This window comes from Oncorhynchus nerka, linkage group LG15 (genome assembly GCF_034236695.1).
Source record: "Oncorhynchus nerka isolate Pitt River linkage group LG15, Oner_Uvic_2.0, whole genome shotgun sequence".
Classification (NCBI taxonomy): Eukaryota; Metazoa; Chordata; class Actinopteri; order Salmoniformes; family Salmonidae; genus Oncorhynchus; species Oncorhynchus nerka.
In genome coordinates this window covers 77174405-77196898 of record NC_088410.1, presented here as the reverse complement: position 1 = coordinate 77196898, position 22494 = coordinate 77174405, and the positions used below count along the sequence as shown (strand labels likewise).

General features: G+C 41.6%; 1 protein-coding gene across 2 annotated transcripts in view; it reads left to right on the top strand.

Moving 5' to 3' along the window:
• suclg2 (succinate-CoA ligase GDP-forming subunit beta) overlaps positions 1 to 22494 on the top strand; it is a 130872-nt gene that overhangs the window by 69931 nt on the left and 38447 nt on the right. For both annotated transcript variants that reach the window (XM_065001906.1, XM_065001907.1), the window contains exons 7-9: positions 1228 to 1324; positions 4657 to 4818; positions 5993 to 6135. In XM_065001906.1, the coding sequence (XP_064857978.1) occupies positions 1228 to 1324; positions 4657 to 4818; positions 5993 to 6135 (402 nt within the window). The remainder of the gene's footprint in view (positions 1 to 1227; positions 1325 to 4656; positions 4819 to 5992; positions 6136 to 22494) is intronic.

Here is a 22494-nt window from a genome sequence, read left to right as displayed (position 1 = left end):
GCCCCCATTCTCATCGACGGGGCTGTAGTGGAGTTGGTTGACAGCTTCAAGTACCTTGGTGTCCACATCAACAACAAACTAGAATGGTCCAAACACACCAAGACAGTTGTGAAGAGGGCACGACAAAGCCTATTCCCCCTCAGGAAACTAAAAAGATTTGGCATGGGTCCTGAGATCCTCAAAAGGTTCTACAGCTGCAACATCGAGGGCATCCTGACTGGTTGCATCACTGCCTGGTACGGCTACCATGACTATTTGCATTGTGCCTCCCCCCTCCAACCCCTCTTTTTACGCTGCTGCTACTCTCTGTTTATCATATATGCATAGTCAATTTAAGTATACATTCATGTACATATTACCTCAATTGGGCTGACCAACCAGTGCTCCCGCACATTGGCTAACCAGGCTATCTGCATTGTCCCGCCACCCACGACCCCCTCTTTTACGCTACTGCTACTCTCTGTTCATCATATATGCATAGCCACTTTAACCATATCTACATGTACATACTACCTCAATCAGCCTGACTAACCGGTGTCTGTATGTAGCCTCGCAACTGTATATAGCCTCGCAACTGTATATAGCCTCGCTATTGTATATTGCCTGTCTTTTTACTGTTGTTTTATTTCTTTACCCTACCTATTGTTCACCTAATACCTTTTTTGCACTAATGGTTAGAGCCTGTAAGTAAGCATTTCACTGTAAGGTCTACACCTGTTGTATTTGGCGCCTTTGACACAAACTTTGATTTGGTCTGAATTATCTTATCAGAAGCTTCTAAAGCCATGACATCATTTTCTGGAATGTTCTAAGCTGTTTAAAGGCACAGTCAACTTAGTGTATGTAAACTTCTGACCCACTGGAATTGTGATACAGTGAATTATAAGTGAAATGATCTGTCAGTAAACAATTGTTGGAAAAATTACTTGTCATGCACAAAGTAGTTGTCCTAACCGACTTGCCAAAACTATAGTTTGTTCACAAACAAGTTATGGAGTGGTTGAAAAAATGAGTTTTAATGACTCCAACCTAAGTGTATGTAAACTTCTGACTTCAACTGTGTACCACACACTCACTCAGTAAAACATGACAAATTCACCTTTTTACGTGTGTTTAAAAGGTGATTTGCCATGTTTTATTAAGTGTGTGCGTGGTACTGAGTGGCCTTGGTGGGTCTGCTGTTCAGAGGCATATTGTTGGGTAATTACTGTCCTCTGGAACTAACAGGCTGCAGATCAGATTATGAGGCTCTATGATCTGTTCCTGAAAGTCGACGCCACTCAAGTTGAAGTCAATCCTCTCGGAGAGACTCCCGAAGGACAAGGTACGACTCTTTTTTTTCATCCTCTTTTTGGTGTCTACATATCAGAATTTCTTTTTATCTGGGTCTCTCTGTGTTTGTTCTCTCTCCCTCTCTTTTTCTCTCTCATTTGCTCTCTCACCATGGGAGTGTATTATGGGATTTTAGGTATACTGTATATTGTAGCATAACACTATCCTGAATTAAATCCAGAACTAATTGCCTCTTGAGTTAAACTCACAGATAAACTGATAGATGACACAAGTCTGCTTCTCCACAACTTTTGATGCATTGTTATGAAAAAAGTTCTTGTCATAGGTCTGGTTCATCAGAGAGTGACAAGAAAATAACATATTGTAGCGTAGTATAATAATTGCTTATGAATATTGATGAGAGGTCTGTTAATTTGTTGTGTACAACCAAGCTGTACTAGCAAGGCAGAAGCAGTGGTTCTGTAGACTCACATTGAAAGTAGATCAACTTGTTCTTCATTTTGTACATATTCAACGAGGGAAGGGAATCAAGTACCATGGATGTCTGTTTTTCAGTCGAGTTTGAACAACAAACCACAGTACTGAAGAACATCACTGTAGGCAGAAAGTTACTGCATGTATTTTCCATTTTGGTCTATTATTTTGACTTTCATTTCAGTGTAACTGAACGCTCATCACCAGAGGGGCGGTAAAACTAAATTACTGTTCATATCTGAAAATGTGTTACAGTGTTAATTTCGTGAACAAAAATAGTGACTAAAATATTTGTCAAACACCTATTTTTCAGGGGCAATTGATGAGACTATAACTTACTAAATAGACACTAAACTAAAGTTGACTAAAACGAGCCAAAATTTTCTCTGTGACAAAAAAATTTACTAGTAAGTGGACTGAGCAAGAGTTTTTGGAGAGATTGAGAGCTTTTCAGTGATAAGCACAATTAATATTAGCAGCACAGATGCACAGATGCGCAGCTCAGTTTCGTTAAGTGGGAAGGACAAGTCACACCCGGCAAACACAGCCTACATCAGGTGGTGAGCTGCAAGGGAGCAAGCAATGAGTGAGGTTCCGCCCCGGCTCTGCCTCTGATTATACATATCACATGCGACTCTCGCTTCACCTTAGCTAACCAGTCACCACTAGCCATCTAGTTAGCTACCCTTTGTCTGGTTAAGAAACATAAGTTGCTTTTTCGAAATTAAAAAACGGTAGCAGAATTGACTTGAATAGTAAAACAACAGTCTAGCTAGGTTTTTCTCTCCCTTGAGTAGGCTATGGAAAAGTAGGCCGTCTTTAAATTTGTAGTCTTGCTCAACTCTCCCACTTTTCCCACGGCATTTCATATACAGGTTCTGTATTCTAGACTAAATGTTTTAATTCTAGCCCTTAGGCTACCATTCAAAAGACATGTCCCATAATACCGGCACTACATTGTTTGTCTTTCTAACGTGCATCGTGGGCCATTCTAAAACTAGGCTACTTGCGGACCTGCCTGTTAGTCATTTGTTTAGGCTGCATCAAATATTTTTACAACTAACCCAAGATTAACGACAGCCAGTTATTTCCAATGGTAGAGAACAAGCGGGGAGGTGGACAGAGCCAAGCACGAGCTAGCGAGATCCTATTGGCGCGTTCTGGCATGTATTTGCATATTTCTGTTAGGGAATGCCTAATCTCGGGTACCCAGAAGTAAAATAATATTGTGAAAATGTGTAATTTCCTGTTTTACTTCTGGGGGAATTTTGTGGCAACAGCTCTGGTGGATATTCCTGCAGTCAGCATGCCAATTGCATGCTCCCTCAAAACGTGAGACATCTGTGGCATTGTGTTGTGAAACAAAAAAACGGTCCTCAGCACAAGATGCACTTGTGTAATGATCATGTTATTTAATCAGCTTCTTAATATTCCACACCTGTCAGGTGGACTTATCTTGGCAAAGGAGAAATACTTACTAACAGGGATGTAAACAAATGTGTGTACACCATTTGAGAGAAACGTTTTGTGCTTATGGAACATTTCTGGCATCTTTTATTTCAGCTCATGAAACATGGGACCAACACTTTACATATTGCATTTATATTTGTGTTCAGTGGTGTATCCACAGATAGAACAAGGCGTAGCCACAGATAAGACAATGAGCCAGATGTTTCAAAAGGACACAATGTTTTGGAATGTTCAGATAGAAATATGCTATGTAGAACAAATGTGTCTTTCTCTCTTGGTCTCTGTCTCGCTGCATTTGTGTGTGTCTGTTTGTTTTGTATGTCAAGTGCATCTTCTATGTAGGCTGAATTAGCCAGATAATTCTTATATAATATTATTGTTATGCATGTTTGTCATTTTTCTGCTTTTGGGAAGAGAATAGGATGTTATGCAGAAACATATGTTGGTAGGCTATGTATGTTTGTGCACATGGAAGTCAGTGATTGTTTACTATAGGTTAATGAAGCAATACAAATGTGATGTGACTAAAAGGGCCCACTGTTTGTGCCATTTTGACAACTAGACTAAATCATTATTCAAATGACTATAATGACTAAGACTAGACAGAAAAGAGTGTCAAAATGAACACTGTTGTACTGAAGTTGCTCACGTACAGCAGATCCAGGAGACTCCACTTAGCTGCTGTTGAAGATTGTTTCCCATTTATTTTGGTTCCCCCTAGTGTGTGTGTGTGTGTGTGTGTGTGTGTGTGTGTGTGTGTGTGTTGGGGAGTAGGGGGTGGGGCTGTCTGTTTGTGTGGGCTGTGTGTGTGTGTGTCACATCACCTTTATTACTCTTGGGAGCTTCAGCCAAGGTAGTATTTCAGAGATGAGCCATTACTTAGTGAATTTACCGTTGGTTCCATGGGGATCCCGTGTCCCACTACTGTCATTTGTCCTCCGGGCTTTTATAGAGTGTTGATAGATGAAGGCTCCAATCACCCTTGTGTAAATGGTTATGGTATATAGTGGGCCTTACAAAGTACAAATCCACAAGGAGCACACCTCAGGATTTCAGCCCTGCAATGCTAAGAAACCTGAAGTAGCTCCACTGATAATCAACCCTTAATGAAAATCTGAAGTAAATACTTTGCTTGCAGTTAACATTTAGCTTACAGTTTCTTTGAACTGCACCTTGTGAAGTGTAAAAATAATATATTCTCCCTTAGAGGCACTGTCAAATACATAAACATGAGCTTCACCATTACGAATACTGAAGTAATTAAGTAGAATAGGATGAGGTCACTTGACACGTTTTATTTCATATTTTTTATTGAGTTTGTAAGAAATGTTAATTACATTTCCATTTCATATCCTCATCTATTTGTCTTCCTATTTATGTTTCTCTCTTTCTCTCCTCTTTCTCGCTCCCTTCTTTCAGTGGTGTGCTTTGATGCCAAGATCAGCTTTGACGATAACGCAGAGTTCCGTCAAAAAGCCGTCTTTGCCATGGGCGACATGTCAGAGAGCGATCCCACAGAGACAGAGGCAGCCAAATGGGACCTCAAGTACATTGGCTTGGATGGAAACATTGCCTGCTTTGGTGAGTTCTGGTTTATGGCTGTCCACACACATGCATGTTCTATGCATTTAGCCATGGCTAACCCACACCAACTGGAATGGAGTTTTTTTTTACTGGGTTGACTGGGCTCCTCTCCAGTCCAAATTAACAACCAGCTTTCTAATGACTCCAGAAGGAGGACGCTGTAACCAATTCTTTCTAATTAGCCATAATAATAAAAAGTCTCCAGTGAGCTGGATTGTTAGCATTCTCATTATAGGTCTCCCCTGTCATAAATCACAGCTTTATAGTGTAATTCTGGGCTGCTAGGGAGTGTCTCCTGGTTGCCCTGCAGCCTCATAAACGCTGTGGCAGTAAGATCCCGGTTAGTGACTCTTTCCCGTGCCCAGCCTCTCCTACAGGACAACAGCTCAGAGCTGATGGGCTCCTTAAAAGCTCTGTAACCCACCAAAGTGACAGCTGTTAAAACCAGTTTCCTTTTATTGAGACTTCTGTAGGGGCGCTTGCCAGAATGCAGGCTTAGCAATGATAACCCAAATGAGGTAAGACATTTATAGAGAGGCGTGTTGGCTTCAGCAGGAAGCGGCTGAATCACTTGGCTCCCTGGCAACACAGCACCAAGCAACCCAGCGGGATAGGGATGCTCTCATTAAGCTGCCTGATAATACGGGCCAACACTAGTGCGACAGAACTTCTTTTAATCAACACTTGCTTTCTGAAGTCAAGAGTGTTTGCCGTAATCACGTTTCCCTCCGCTTCTCAACTTCTTGAAGTGTTAAATATCCTCATTAGACGAGTTTTAACAGTTGACCTCTTGAAGCTTTAAATTCTCTAAAGATGATTTGTTATTCCTTCTTCATTAGATCATTTACTCATTTATTTCACTGTGCACTCTTATGTTTTTGTTTTAATGATTGTATTAGGTAATGTTTATTGTAATTAAATCCCAACTACTTTTCAATGTCAGTTTTCTCTCAAGGGTTTATGTTTGAATTCTCAACATCATTTTGATTACTGTGGGAAATCTAACTTCATTGGAGTATGGAGGAAAAAACTATCTAACTCATCTAACTTTGCGATGAGCACAGCAACTATTTTGAAGGGATGCTCTGGACTTTAAAGGCCCTTCTCTGTTTTCTGAGACCAGTAACACCTTTCTTTGTGGTTTAATTTCACCTTTGACCTGCCATTACAGTGAATGGGGCTGGTTTGGCTATGGCAACGTGTGACATCATCGACCTCCATGGAGGGAAACCGGCCAACTTCCTAGACCTGGGAGGAGGAGTGAAGGAGAAACAGGTTTACGAGGCCTTCAAACTGCTCACTGCCGACCCCAAGGTAGGAGCACATTTTATCCTTCAAACTGCTCTAAGATAGGACCACACTTCAAGCTTCAAACTACCAAAAGATGTAGGACCACACTTTATATAACAGTGCTGGGGAGAGGAGGTATACCGCCTAAAGACCGAAAACAAAGCTTATTCACAATGCTACCGTAGCTAGTTCCATACCAAATTGTCAGTTGCTTTCAGAGCCAACACACTGTTCCAAGAACCTGTTGAATTCCCAGTTTGTCAGCTGCTCAACACTTTACCCAAGCGATTCTGTACATCTCTGTTGCTACTTCCTTTGTGTGTGTGGTTGTTTAACCATGAGTCCTGTCAAAGCTCCTTACCTCTACGGGATCAGTGTCCCTATACCGGGACGGTTGATGGATCAGTGTCCTGTCAAAGCTCCTTACCGGGACGGTTGATGCTTCCTTTGTGTGTGTGGTTGAGTCCTGTCAAAGCTCCTTACCTCTACGGGATCAGTGTCCCTATACTGGGACGGTTGATGCTTCCTTTGTGTGTGTGGTTGTTTAACCATGAGTCCTGTCAAAGCTCCTTACCTCTACGGGATCAGTGTCCCTATACCGGGACGGTTGATGCTTCCTTTGTGTGTGTGGTTGTTTAACCATGAGTCCTGTCAAAGTTCCTTACCTCTACGGGATCAGTGTCCCTATACCGGGACGGTTGATGCTTCCTTTGTGTGTGTGGTTGTTTAACCATGAGTCCTGTCAAAGCTCCTTACCTCTACGGGATCAGTGTCCCTATACCGGGACGGTTGATGCTTCCTTTGTGTGTGTGGTTGAGTCCTGTCAAAGCTCCTTACCTCTACGGGATCAGTGTCCCTATACCGGGACGGTTGATGCTGACGTACGTCAATGTGACCGTATTGAAGTTGGAAGTAATAGCAAACCTTCCAGGACATAGACATGTATTATATGGGCAGAACGCTTAAATGATTGTTCATCTAACTGTACTGTCCAATTTACAGTAGCTATTACAGTGAAATAATACCATGCTATTGTTTGAGGACAGTGCACAACAACAAAACTTTTATCACGGCAACTGGTTTGATACATTCACCTCTGAAGGTAAATAATGTACTTACATTCAGTAATCTTGCTCTTGTCATCCTGAGGGTCCCAGAGATAAAAATGTAGCATTGTTAAAAAAAAAAATTATATTAAAATGTAGGAACTGGGTTCTACAGTTTGAACCCCTGCTGCCTCTGGCTCCACACCCACCTATCCTGGCCATCAAGATGTGTGAAACTTAAATTTTGTATTACATTTACATTTAAGTCATTTAGCAGACGCTCTTATCCAGAGCGACTTACAAATTGGATTACCATATACATTTTGTATTTTCTCTATAGTTAAGTATTTGAAAATGTATTAATTGACCAATACGGCACAGTATGTGCAATGCTTCACTGGATCGATCTATAATTTTGCACACACACTGCTGCCATCTAGTGTCCAAAATCTAAATTGTGCCTAAACTGCAATATTATATTATGGGATTTCTCTTGCATTTCAAAGATAATGAAAAAGAAAAAGAACTTTTTTTTCCCGTATTAACTTCTTTACCAGATCTAATGTGTTATATTATCCTACATTAATTTCACACACCTTTCAAATGGTATCAATAATATGCATATCCTTGCTTCAGGTCCTGAGCTACAGGCAGTTATGTTTGGGTATGTCATTTTTGGCGAAAATTGAAAAGAAGGGTCCCATCCTTAAGAGGTTTGAAGGCTTTATCTAGTTGGTTAGACACAAGTCCACCTTTGTAACAAAGACACAACATCCATTAGCGGGTTTGGCACCAAAAGCCATGTTTCTCTCAGCGATGTGGTTTTAGAGATCATCTCCTAAATATAATGCCATGGTATTATTGACTGTTGTGATGAATTGCGGCGCCGCAGCCACAATGAAACAAGCCTTTTAATGACTGCCGTCAGTCTTCTCCCAATGCAGAACGCAAACCCATTACTGTACATCCCTGGTGGAATTAATGGCCAGAACCTCAGAGGGAAAGATGTGGCACCTTGGCTCTCTTTATGACTGGAATCCTAAGTGATCAGATTACCAATAGTTCTGCAGCAAACTGTTGGAGGCTTGTAACTATGCCGCAGTGCTGGTTGTGTTGACACTCATCACAGCACTAAATCCCTGTTTGCCATGACTTCACTTTATTGTTTTTCTCCCAGTCTATTTGACAGTATAGTTGTCTGCAGATGTGTCATAGAACCGTGTTAGATGCGCTTCCTCCTATCCATTGTTCAATAGGCCAGTTTAACACACATGTTTTTAATACATTAAAGATGAAGGACATTGAGAACAAAGGGCATATAGACATGATGTGGCATTTCTTCATAAATATGCATAAATCTGGCATGATACTCATTGCAATACACAAGTCACTTGAATAACATGACTTTGCTAGTATGTAGTAGCTTCAATAGTTGACTATTTCCTTTGTAGCTATAGGCTAAATCAGACACTAGCCTAGTTCTGCCTTTTGGTTTTGAGGGCTCCAGTCACACACACATACCAGAGATGAATTTTAAAGAGGTGCAAGCAAAACACTCCAGCTGATGTATTGTCCCGTTCAGATATCCACAGTGTATTTATAACGTTGGGCCCTGCATGAATTCATCAAGGTGTCGTAAAAATAGAATAGAATAACAGGAGAGAAAACAGTGGTAGAAGTGTTTCTCACTCCTCTGAGGCAGTGTGATCAAATTAATCCATTATGATGTCAAACCAGGTCATAATAGAGATGAATTTGTGGGGGAAAACGAGACAACTTTTAAAGACTGCATTACACTTCCCAATTATTCTTGCATATGGAGTCGTTTTCTCTTTATTCTGTCTTCAATTCAAAGCCAAAACCCCAGAGTAAAGGCAGTACCTGTCCCTCCTCCAGCAGTATAGAGACGAGACAGAGACACAGACCCTCCCTTATGGGGGGAAAAAATAGAGCGGATTGATATTACTCTGTGTACTGACATTTGCATTTCATACAGGGATTTGGAGACTCGTCAGATCTGTGGAGAGAATGTTAATTATTAGATTCCTGCATGATGAAAATCCTATTTTGCATTTTTCTTTTCATAATTTCCAAACTTTTAAGTACTAAGATTTCCTACAACTCAGTTCCATTTAGGCCTAGACTGTAAACAACTTGGGGCAGAGAGAGGCTATTGAGTGAGAATCAATAGCTTGCAATGCTAAGGATGCACATATTTTGTTAAATGTTTGAAATGTGTCCATTATACTGAATCAGGTACTTGAAAGCATACTTGTCATGACAGACTCAACATTCATGCTTACAACTGAATTTTTCATTTTTTATTTGCTTTGGGATTGAATATGTTCACTCATTACAACTTTTCCATGAAATGTTAATCAGGAGTGGAGTGTTTATTTTGCCATATTAAATACATTAAGTCAAAAGCCTCGTACTTGACACCCAACAGTTTCCTCGAGTTTTGGTGTAGGGTGAGATGCCTAACAGTGACAGAACTAGCTGTATACACATTTTCACTAGTTCAGCAGTAAGGCGATTCCACGGTAACAGAGTGATGCTGAGACTCAGATTTTTCACTTTAAAAGGTATGCCAAACAAATATCAATGATTTCAAAGTTAAACAAACCATGCAAGGACTACTTGAACATTTTACTAAAACATGTTTAATTAAAGAACAATGCAGATGCAAAATTTGGTAACAGAATGACGGTTTATGCCGTTGGTGCCATCACTCATCGTTTGACATACATTTTAAAGTGAAAAATCGGCATTATTTTGTTACTGTGGAATTGAAAAGTATTATACACTTCCTACAGCCTACTACAGTATGTCTCTAGGTAAGCTGATGCATTTCTGCATGTGAATATTTTCTTGTGTTCTCTGACCCTCATTGGTGTATCATTTTGACAGCCTTATTTCAGCTGCTAGGTTCCTCATAGCCGCTAAAAGTTCATATGGTTACACATAGTATATCTCAGTCGCTCTACAACCCTCATCCACACACCTGATTCTAATGGTTACACATAGTATATCTCAGTCGCTCTACAACCCTGATCCACACACCTGATTCTAATGGTTACACATAGTATATCTCAGTCGCTCTACAACCCTCATCCACGCACCTGATTCTAATGGTTACACATAGTATATCTCAATCGCTCTACAAACCTCATCCACGCACCTGATTCTAATGGTTACACATAGTATATCTCAGTCGCTCTACAAACCTCATCCACGCACCTGATTCTAATGGTTACACATAGTATATCTCAGTCGCTCTACAACCCTGATCCACGCACCTGATTCTAATATTTACACATAGTATATCTCAGTCGCTCTACAACCCTGATCCACGCACCTGATTCTAATGGTTACACATAGTATATCTCAGTCGCTCTACAACCCTGAGCCACGCACCTGATTCTAATATTTATCTCACATCTAGTCCACACATCTAGTCGTATATCTCAGTCCCTCTACAACCCTGATCCACGCACCTGATATCTCAGTCGCTCTACAACCCTGATCCACGCACCTGATTCTAATGGTTACACATAGTATATCTCAGTCGCTCTACAACCCTGATCCACACACCTGATTCTAATGGTTACACATAGTATATCTGTCGCTCTACATCCCTGATCCACGCACCTGATTCTAATGGTTACACATAGTATATCTGCCGCTCTACAACCCTGATCCACGCACCTGATTCTAATGGTTACACATAGTATATCTCAGTGATTCTAATGGTTACACATAGTATATCTCAGTCCCTCTACAACCCTGATCCACACACCTGATTCTAATCAACAGGTTACTGTTGACGTATATCTCATATCCCCTGATCGGATTCTAGTTATTGGGGTCAAGTTTGTCTCCACCTTTGTGGATTGGTGTGATCAGTCCTTGGTTCCAAATATTGGGGAAGATGCCAGAGCTAAGAATGATGTTAAAGAGTTTTAGTATAGCCAATTGAAATATGTTGTCTGTATATTTGATCATTTCATTAAGGATACCATCAACACCACATGCCTTTTTGGGTTGGAGGGTTTTTATTTTGTCCTGTAGCTCATTCAAGGTAATTGGAGAATCCAGTGTGTTCTGGTAGTCTTTAACAGTTGATTCTAAGATTAGTATTTGATCCTGTATATGCTTTTGCTCTTTATTCTTTGTTATAGAGCCAAAAAGATTGGAGAAGTGGTTTACCCATACATCTCCATTTAGGATAGATAATTCTTCGTGTTGTTGTTTGTTTAGTGTTTTCCAATTTTCTCAGAAGTGGTTAGAGTCTATGGATTCTTCAATTACATTGAGCTGATTTCTGACGTGCTGTTCCTTCTTTTTCCGTAGTGTATTTCTGCATTGTTTTAGTGATTCACCATTGTGAAGGCGTAGACTCAGGTTTTCCGGGTCTCTTTGTTTTTGGTTGGACAATTTCTTTCTTAGATTTTTGCATTCTTCATCAAACCATTTGTCATTGTTGTTCATTTTCTTCGGTTTTCTATTTGCGATTTTTAGATTTGATAGGGAAGCTAGAGGTCAAATATACTGTTAAGATTTTCTACTGCCAAGTTTACACCTTCACTATTACAGTGGAACATTTTACACAGGAAATTGTCTACAAGGGATTGAATTTGTTGTTGCCTAATTGTTTTTTGGTAGGTTTCCAAACTGTATTCCTTCCGTCAATAGCATTTCTCTCTCTCTCTCTCTCTCTGTCTCTCTCTCTCTCTGTCTCTCTCTCTCTGTCTCTCTCTCTCTGTCTCTCTCTCTCTGTCTCCCTCTCTCTCTGCCTCTCTCTCTCTCTCTCTCTCTCTCTCTCTCTCTCTCTCTCTCTCTGTCTCTCTCTCTCTCTCTGTCTCCCTCTCTCTGCCTCTCTTCTCTCTGTCTGTTCTCTCTCCCTCTCACTCTGTCTTCTCTCTCTCTCTCTGCTCTCTGTCTCTGTCTCTCTCTCTCTCTCTCTCTCTCTCTGTCTCCCTCTCTCTCTGCCTCTCTTCTCTCTGTCTGTTCTCTCTCCCTCTCACTCTGTCTTCTTTCTCTCTCTCTCTCTCTCTCTCTCTCTCTCTCTCTCTCTGCTCTCTGTCTTCTCTCTCTCTCTCTGTCTCTGTCTTCTTTCTCTCTCTCTCTCTGTCTGCTCTCTGTCTTCTGTCTCTCTCTCTGTCTCTCTCTCTCTGTCTCTCTCTCTCTCTGTCTCTCTCTCTGGCTTCTCTCTCTCTGTCTCTCTCTTTCTCTGTCTGCTCTCTCTGTCTCTCTCTTTCTCTGTCTGCTCTCTCTCTCTCTCTCTCTCTCTCCTCTGTCCCTCTCTCTCTGTCTCTCTCTCTGCCTCTCTTCTCTCTGTCTCTCTCTCTCTCTCTCTCTCTCTCTCTCTCTGTCTCTCTCTGTCTCTGTCTCCCTCTCTCTCTGCCTCTCTTCTCTCTGTCTGTTCTCTCTCCCTCTCACTCTGTCTTCTCTCTCTCTCTCTGCTCTCTGTCTCTCTCTCTCTCTCTCTCTCTCTCTCTCTCTGTCTCTCTCTCTGTCTCTCTCTCTCTCTGCCTCTCTTCTCTCTGTCTGTTCTCTCTCCCTCTCACTCTCTTCTCTCTCTCTCTTCTCTCTCTCTCTCTCTCTCTCTCTGCTCTCTGTCTTCTCTCTCTCTGTCTCTGTCTTCTTTCTCTCTCTCTCTCTGTCTGCTCTCTGTCTTCTGTCTCTCTCTCTCTCTGTCTCTCTCTCTCTCTCTGTCTCTCTCTCTCTCTCTGTCTCTCTCTCTGGCTTCTCTCTCTCTGTCTCTCTCTTTCTCTGTCTGCTCTCTCTCTCTCTCTCTCGGTCTGCTCTCTGTCTCTGTCTCTGCCTCTCTCTCTCTGTCTCTCTCTGCTTTGATCTCTTCAGCTAATTCTATTCCAACTGTAAGATGCACCTGGAGTGTACAGCTGCTGCTAGAACAGACCGTTTCTGGGATTAGATATGATTAAACCTTGTTTCATTGTTTTTCCCCTCCTTTCTGCAGTTGGAGTACAGCATGGATTAGGTACATTAGAAAGAGGAAAAGACAAAGGAAGAAAAAAAGCCATATAGGCATAAAAAAGAGGTTGGAGAAATAACTTAAGTGAGTGTTGATGTGAATGTATGTGGGCAAAGCCTATTAATTTCATTGAACATGCTGTTCAATGGTGTTCAAATTCTGTCACCCCCCCAAATCTAGGCTGTATCACATCTGGCTGTGATTGGGAGTCTCATAGGGCAGCGCACAGCCTCCGGTTTGGCCGGGGTAGGTCGTCAATTGTAAATAAGAATTTGTTCTTGACGGACTTGCCTAGTTAAATAAAGGTTAAATCAAATGTAAAACATTCACCTGTAGGCAGTGCCCAAATATCATCCTTATAACACTGACTCCTGCTCTGTCCTCATAGGAAGTAGCAGAATAATGCTTTTCACAAGTTCACGTCCATTTTGTTCGGAACACTGTATTTCCTAGGTGGTAGTGAAATATGGCGTCTATAAGATGAGGCTGTGCTCCTAGACTGTGTGACAACAGGAAGTGACTGGTTACCTGTGGGTGTTTTCACACTGCTGTGTTTAAGGTGTGCCAGGAATGACACGGCTAGGTTCTCTGAACCTCCGCTTCAAGGTGAAAAAAAGTGATTGGCTTTGGCACATTAGCGTTTAGTTCATGCAGTTCAAAGGCTGAGAGGGGGAGAGTGTGAGACGGTGTGTATTTGGCTGGGTAACCAACTTAAGATGGAAATCACATTGGTGATTAGGCATGCTGAAGTTACTCACTATCTTCACCTGTGGCCTCCCTAATGGGTTGTGTATGTGTGTGTGTGTGTGTGTGTGTGTGTGTGTGTGTGTGTGTGTGTAATGTTTTTGTTCTAGAGGTGTGTACTCACGCTAATCATCCAGCATCACCTGAGCCTCCCCTGCAGCCGTTTGTGAGTGTCTGTGATTCCCTGTGTGTGGTTGTTTGCAGATGGTATTCACTAAAACTTTTGTGTTCCTTGCAGCAGTGTGTGGTGCATTTCAAGCATGAGTGTTTCTGCTCTGCCTCACCTGTGTCTCCCTCTTGGCCAGCGTTAGCTGCTCACACAGCTAGAGAACAAAGAACACCCTTAAGGACTATTTGTCCCATCTTTGGCATGGTGTACCTCATGGAGAGGTCCTGTTCCCGTCACATTTCAGCTCCAAATCTCCCCATTACCTCCAGAGAATTCATGAAAGGTCTTATTGTCCACTTGCAGTGGATATACCCCAGTGTATGGCAGTGCTCTTCCTTCTTCCAGTCTTTGATCTGCTAAATCCACTTAAGGCAGTGTTGTGATGGGCTCCCCCCAGCGTCACACTGCCTCACAAAGGTCTGAGGAGCAGGTCCAGCCACTCCACTCTGGACCTGCCACTCACTCTCTGTTCATAAGGAGATGTCTAAGCCCATGTGGAATGTCAGAGCACCTGCTTAGACATGATGTGAGGCTGTAGGAGACAGGACTCATTGTGGCCCTCTTTAAGAGCCCCACACTGTGACGTGATTGGTTGTGAGTGGCAAATCATCCTCTCCTCCTCGCGCCAGCGTTCAAGAGGCACAGTGGGAATGACCCCTCTTCATGTCCTTGGATTGGTTTCATCCACACTGCTATCACACAGGCTAAGGCAATCATGCACCTCACAAATACAGACACACCGAAACACACACATGCCTAGCTCTCCGGGGACTCAAAAAGTCAGTCATCATGGACTTGGCTGTGGCATTGGAGCTCTGGGTTTCCTGTGTGTGTGGGGGGGGGGATTGTGTCTCAGCCTGCAGGCAGGCCTCTGGGAACAGCCAGTCCCCTGTGTCGTGAACACAAGCAATGAGAAGCCAGCGAGAAAGCCCAGAAACAGGCTCCCACTTCTTAACGGAGTTATTTCCCTCTGTGTAGAGCATGAATCCTTGTATTACAGAGGGCAGGCTATGGAGCCAGCAGCTGAGACCTGTGCTGTGGGACCAGTAAACATTGAACTGGGGAGATGAGGAGAGAACATTAGAATGATGAGCAGGTCATGCCATCAAGAACACCTTTTGCTAAGAGTGGTAATAGCTCCCTGGGTGGACTGAGCTCTGAATGATGTGATTGTTTTTCTATGGTGGTGAGGTGGTTTGACTGCAAAGCACAATATTGACAGTGCCATTTAAATTGTATGGTGCAGGTGAGTAGAGTAGGGAGCATTATTTCAGTAATCTTTAGGTAGGTCTAACCATTGACTAACATCAGTGTTTCCTGAACTCAGTCCACCAAAGCTTAATGATTAGTTGATTATTTGAATCAGCTGTATAGTGTTAGGGCAAAAACCAAAACATGCACCCCTTGGGGTCTGAGGACCGAGTTGAGGAAACCCTGGCGTACATACTACAGTACTAGCCTGGGTACCAGTCTGTTAAGCTAACATACCACTCCACTCTGTCATACCAAAGATGTTTAGAATGACAAGGAATGGAATAATAGCTCACCAGACGGTTACCCAGACTACTACAGTACTATGGTTGCAATGAAATGATCATATCCATAGAGAACTATGAGCTATAGGGGTCTCTTAAAAGCTCTCCAAGCCCATATCTCTGTGGAGACTCAGGAAACACTAATAACTTTGGTATAACTGCTGATCATGGACTAGCAGCAGACCCCATCAGACCTCAGTGGCCTGCTCAGTTCATCATGCTCAGTTCATCCCTCATTAGGCCTCCTTGACCCACTATACTGTAGCTGAAGATTTGCTTACAGTGCATTACTTTAATGCAGTCAATGATATAGTATACTGCACATCGTAGCTAGCTGTTCCACTTTCCTGCTTATAAGACCATAGCATAATGTGGGCCGTTTCTACTTGGTGTCAGGTCCTTTGTTCACTGAGTACTGGGTCTGGCTGGGCCAAGCCTTGACTTGTACAATGGGATGTTAATGGTAGGGAGAGAAGTCAAGGTTCTGGAACACTGTAGTCTAAAATGGAGCAGCAGTTCAAAGAAGCATTTTGACACTACAGAGACACTGGATGCACAGTGTGATGTTTGAACTGAACTCGGTGTCAAAACGCTGGACTTTTCCTTTTTTTTTATATACTTCGTTTAAGGAGCCCAGAAAAGCACACTAATGTTTTCTGGACATGAGTTTGCTTGTTCACTTAATTTCTTTGTGTTTAGTCTAACTGGTTGGGTAGAGAGTGCTGTTTTTATGTGGTGACAAGCTATAGGCTACTCCAGGCAAGAAGCTCCAGTCAAGAAGCAAGAAGTTGTTTCATTTTCATTTTAGAAAACAAAATGTTTTTTGTTCATGTTTTGCATAATTAACCAACTGTGAATGACAGACATGTTTATTAACACTAAGTGAACGCAAGTTCTCTTGACACATTGTTTTTATCCTTGAGGATGTTTAGAGAGTTATGTCTCAGCCTGCTACATTCAGTTACAGGCATGATAATGATACCTCTTCATTTCAATATGTGGAATAAATACTGCTTGTCACTGTGTTGGAGCATTTATTGCTGTGTCACCAGATGCCAATAACAGTTGGAAAACAATTGGAATGTGTAGTTAATGTTGCTTTGAAATGTTTTTCTTTGAGTTGTCGGGATGCTGTTGGTGAAATGACACCCTCAGAGACTTGTGTATTGTCTTAATTTGTTTGTTCTTATTGTCTCTGTTTACCTCAGAAGGCTCAAAGAATGAGATCCCTAAATAACTTTACAATTGCTGGGTGTAATAGTGTTTTGCGTATCTAATTAACCCTTGTGTGGTGTTCATGTTGTTGTTATTCACCCAATGTCCGCGGGTCTGATGGACCCACAACGTTTTTGGGTTTTTAAAACAATACAGCCATAACAATTGATGTAAAAACAACTTAACTTAGATGTTGACTTATATCAATTACAAGCAATATAGACGGCATACATGGTTAATATTTGCCATTTACCTCTGCTAGATCACATTTATCAATAAAAGCTCGTATTTTTTAAATAAAATGTGATTTTTGTTTACAAATCAATTATAGTCAAGACATGGAGTGGAATAAATCATGTTTATCTTGAACAAATATAAATGAAACCAGGTTTTTATCACTTAATGTTTATTGCTTTGAACTGAACAAATTGGAAGGACAAATGTTACATCCAGTATTTTACAGAAATGATAAATGAGCCCTATTGAACACAAATGAAGTCCGGTCTACACACCACATGAGGGACAGTTTTACTGTGTGTGTAATGCAAATGTATTTCTTGCACTTGATACATGTGTGTTGTCGTGTCTTTGGCTATGCCGGATTAAGTGATATGACATGCTATTCTATAAAATAATTTCTCCGTAATTAATATTACCTGATTGAGCTAATCATGTAAATGTAATTAACTAGAGAGTCGGGGCACCACAAAATAATATTTATAGAGCTGTTATCTTCCGAATAAACTCTTAAAGTCCTAGTCATATTTTACATCAATAGCAGTCAAAATGAATCACATTAATTCAGTCTCATCTGAAAATTGTAAATTCTTGTTTATCTTCACGAACCCTGGCTAACAAGTTGAACCAGCAATGCAAAATTGCGTTTCATTATTTATTTACTAAATACCTAACTAATCACACAGAATTACACATACACATAATTAATCATAACTTGATTACAAATTACATCATACAGGAAAACGTCCCTAGCGGGCGGAACAGATATGACAGCTTGTTACACAAAATAAAAGGGGTTGGGTTTGAGTGAAAGAGCGGGAAGACTGTGGAACAAAGGGCGAAGCTGTGCTATCGTAAATACAGTATCTTATGCATTCTAAATTACCGTCCATTTGGAAAAGGAAAATGCAATAAATATTTACTCTGAGCTGCGCTTCAGTAGGTTGGTGGTAGATGGAAGGCCATGTTGCCCAACCGAGTCCTTTGAAGAATGTCTCTGCTGGTAAATTAGATGCGTTGTAGTAACGTCGTTGTGTGGTAGACGGGATACCCTGTCTGTTCCTTCCTAACCTGCGTTTGCAGCTGCTGTTGCTAACTCAACGGCTAGGAGGAATCACTTCTGTAGTGAATAAGAGTTCAAAGTTCATACCATTTGCAACCAAAGCTCACGCTGATGTTGGCTTCGTTCTGTAGTTATTATCTGAACCATTCTGACATCGGACCATCGTCCTCAACTCCTCAGAACAGGAGGTTCTATTATCATCAAGGCTTTATATAGGAAGGGAGAGGAGGGCGTGTTTGAAAAGTTTTATAGCCCATTTCCCTTCACAGGGGCGGGCCACTGATTGAGCAGAGCCCTACCTTATGAAAAAAATCACATTTCATCCCATCACGAATAATTTTATATTCAAACATTTAAATTGAACAACAATTCCATGTGAATCTGATAACTCTGATGTGTAGACTTTCCACTGTAGAGTTTATGTCATCTTCTCATTGATGAGAATGTCTCAGATGACAACCGAACTGACATCATATTCATTAAGTACCACCGCATATGTTCAATTGGTCGGATTACCAGAATATAGTTCATTTCCCCCCACCTTCTGATGTTCCCAGAATCTCTGTTAACCAAGGGGTTTGCAAATGTAACATCAGTAGGGTAGAGAGAGGAAAAAGGGGAAAAAGAGGTATTTATGACTGTCATAAACCTACCCCCAGGCCAACGTCGTGACAGTGTTTTTTTATTTGATTTAACCTTTATTTAACTGTGTACTGTTTCATTCTGTCTTTCTCGGGTCCACACACATTGCAGCACTTCTTGTTGCTACTGGCTGAAATCTAGAATGATGAAAACACTTAGGAAAGGAATTTTACTAACATTTCACTCACATATATAGTTACAGCAGGCCAAGGTAGGAGAGTCAGACATACATCACTTACTTATGGTATTGGAGTTGTTGGTTCTGTGAGTCGGGCAGATGGGGCACCAGCATCCTCCTCACGATGGCTGCAGACGCTGGGGTCCTTGGGATATGTTGCCTCCTCTGGATTTGAGGTCTTACCAATGCCTTGCCCGTCTCCTCTGGAGCTTCCCTCTGTTCCAATTTGTGTTCAACGCCATCCAGATGACAAACACGTTGTACGCCGAGATGTCCAAGATGTTGAAGAGCATCACAAGTGGCCAGCGTAGGGTTCTTCTTTTGCAGCTGTAGCCAGTCACCAGCTTGTCTAAATTGTCCACTCCTCCTTTTATGGCCTTGATGTTCCTGGCCACAGATTCTGCCATCCCTATGCAGCGTACTCATGAGTACCACATGTTTGCCTTCCTTTGGCACGTAGGACACGACGACTTGTCGGCCGTGAACACAAACTTGAGCAATTGATAGGCCTGTTCCGTGTATTCATCAGCTCAGGTGGGAGCTCTGGCTTGTTTTTTCGTACTGTTCTTACCATCGTCAGCTTCCTCTTGAGGAGCTTCTGTCCCAGCTTGTGCAAAGTAAAAAAGTTATTGTATGTGATGTTATAGTCACGGACTTCCTGTGTCACATCCAGGACAACCCGCATCCCGTGGTCCTTCTCAGGGGCTCCTCCATCTGGTTTCCCTGTATACACTTGCAAGTTCCACGCATATGATGAAGCAGCATCACAGGCATCCCACATCTTGATTCCATATTTTGTGGGTTTAGATGGTATGTACTGCCTGAAGCTGCTCATCAACAGTAACGTTGGGCCCAGGGTTGTACAACAGGGGAAGGCGGTCCACCCACTTGTCCCACACTGATCTGATTGCAGCTAGCTTGTCTCTCTGGATAAGAGTGTCTGCTAAATTACTCAAATGTAAAACGTTCCATGGTTTGATTGTGAAGAAACCAAAATACAACTTGCTTTCACAAGAGTTATAAATAATTGTTTTGGAATGCCCTTTACACACACAGCTTGTTATCTCACAGTAAAAGAGTTGACATGGCGTTCAGTACAATTTCTCGATTAAGGTTAAAAACAAGAAATAAGGCTGAATTGTGATCAGATTTCAATCTCCTCTAAATTGCACCTGCTGTCTATGTGAATGGCCCTGAGAAGAAGCACTTCATCCCAGCTGAAAATGTGGCGCCAGACAACCTGAACGGGAAGATTTTAATTTACTGTCCATTTTGAGATATTTACTGGACCCATGTTCACTGGGTGCGTAACCCATTAGTGCATCCACCCATGGTGCTCAGAATGACAGAAACCACATTTAGATTATGGTAATGCCTCTTAACAGAACATGCAACTCCTGTAATGAATGTGTGAAAACCAATAGAACAGGAGGGAAAGGGCATATGAGGAAGTCTTTCATAGGCAGCACGCGTGGCAAAAGACCTAGCTGATTATTGAGTTGCGGCTGTCAATGAAAAGCATCTATTATATATATATAATTTAAAATCTTGAGACAAGAAGAAGGGGAGTGGTGTGTGGCTTCTCTCCAGAATGTCTGCGCTCAGGTCTCCAGCATGCACTCAGCTGTCTCCTGTCTATTCTTGCGCATTTATTGTTTCATTGTGCGAATTGTTTGGCACCCGTAGTAAATGTACCTTTAATCCCGCTCATTTGGTTATTCATTTCTGTTAATGCATTGTGTTAAGAGGCCTACAGTCACTTACCGTTCTCATTCTTGGAGTGGAATCGTTGTTTGCAGAGTTCACAACCTCTTACACTTGTGAGAAACAAGTTTTAGATGATTTCCTAACCATCATGTTTGGAGTGCTCCATCTGAGCAATGAGCATGGGTCTGGTTTCTCTGTCTTGTTAGTGTTGAGGGAGCATGCACACATTGAAGTAGCCTACCTGCGTGTAAATGTAAGAATGTGCCCATTTTGGGTTGTTTTGATTTATTATTGTTTTAACTCACCACGCCCACCACTAGTAAGCTGAGCATCTCAGAAATGTTTTTCTTCACCTCACACAGTAAGTGAAATATTTTTTATATATATATAGATATCATTTTTTTTACATCCACTGCAAATTATAGCCTAATAGTTCCTCGCAGTAGGCTAATTTGAGTAATATTTCCAACAATCTCCTCGATAGTCTCGGTGTGAAAGAGCAAAATATCATGATCTGATGATCCCATATATCCAGTGGAAAAGTCATAAAATAACTTTGACTGATGAGCTCACTGTCATGAAAACTCCAAAGGCCCGGAATAGGCTAGTTGATGTAATGTTGCAAGTTCGCTAGACTGCTTCAGGCTGATCCAGTTGATTGATTTGATACAATGTTTCACTTCACTAGCGATCGCTCAGGTCAAGACATATAGAAAGGGAGGTAGACAGGCAGAGTAGAGAGATGAATTTCCATCAGGATATTTTCTACTGTTTTTATTTGTTGGCTTCATGTATTTTTAGTTAGTTGACAATGGAAGTTATAGGCCAACAGCAGCTTTGGCCATCTCTGAGTTCCATGTACTAATTTAGGCTATTTAGGCCCCAATGATCACAACGTGTCCATTTGACAGAGGCTGGCGCTCTCGCATTAGTTGTAACTTTTTATATTTTGTGGTCATTTTAATTCCGATCAACCATGTGACACAGATTTTTTTTTTTGAGAAAGAAAATTATTATTATTTAAATGAAACTGTTCCACAAAAATGCACGCTGGCACACAGATAAATTGTATGCTTCCCCAAACTTGAAACTCACAAGCCACCAAGAAGTCTTTATAAAATCATTTCCTCCATGTTTTTATGGTTGTATTTTCAAGTAAGGTAAGACATGCCTCATAATATGAAGTGAAACATTCAGGGTTCAAACAATTTAAGTATGTTTTCAAAATGCATAGTGCCTCCAGCTCACATTGAAAAGTGGTGTGCGACACGCTAATAGCCTACCTACCATTGTTTTTTCTCCCAGTCAATTATCCGGCAACAATTATTTATCTGCTTAAAAAATACAGAGCTGGCAAATATCGGCTCACGGAAACACTGATTCACAAGCAGCCCGCACAGTCTGACACAGTTATCATACATGTGTGTTATATGGAAGGTTAATTTCAGGAAAGATTAAGTTATGGAGGATTTTATGTGTGTGATTGATCTGATCACACCTTCAATGAGCTCATACCGGCAAGCGGTACCGGTGCGCCAAGTCTAGGTCCAAGAGGCTTCTGAACAGCTTCTACCCGCAAGCCATAAGACTCCAGAACATCTAGTCAAATGGCTACCCAGACTATTTGCAGTGCTAATTGAGCCCTTGCCTCACTCTTATTGCTACTTTCTTCGTCTCAACAGCAGACCCAAGATAGGGCAAGGGACTAAGTAGCCCTAGAAAGGCCTTCAGATGCCATAGGAGCACAGCCTATGATTTAGTGACCTTCTAGAAGTCCAGCTTTGCTCCTATAGGAAAAGTCTGGACGGCTCAATTTTTTTCTCATGTTCTATAGCACCTCACATTTCCC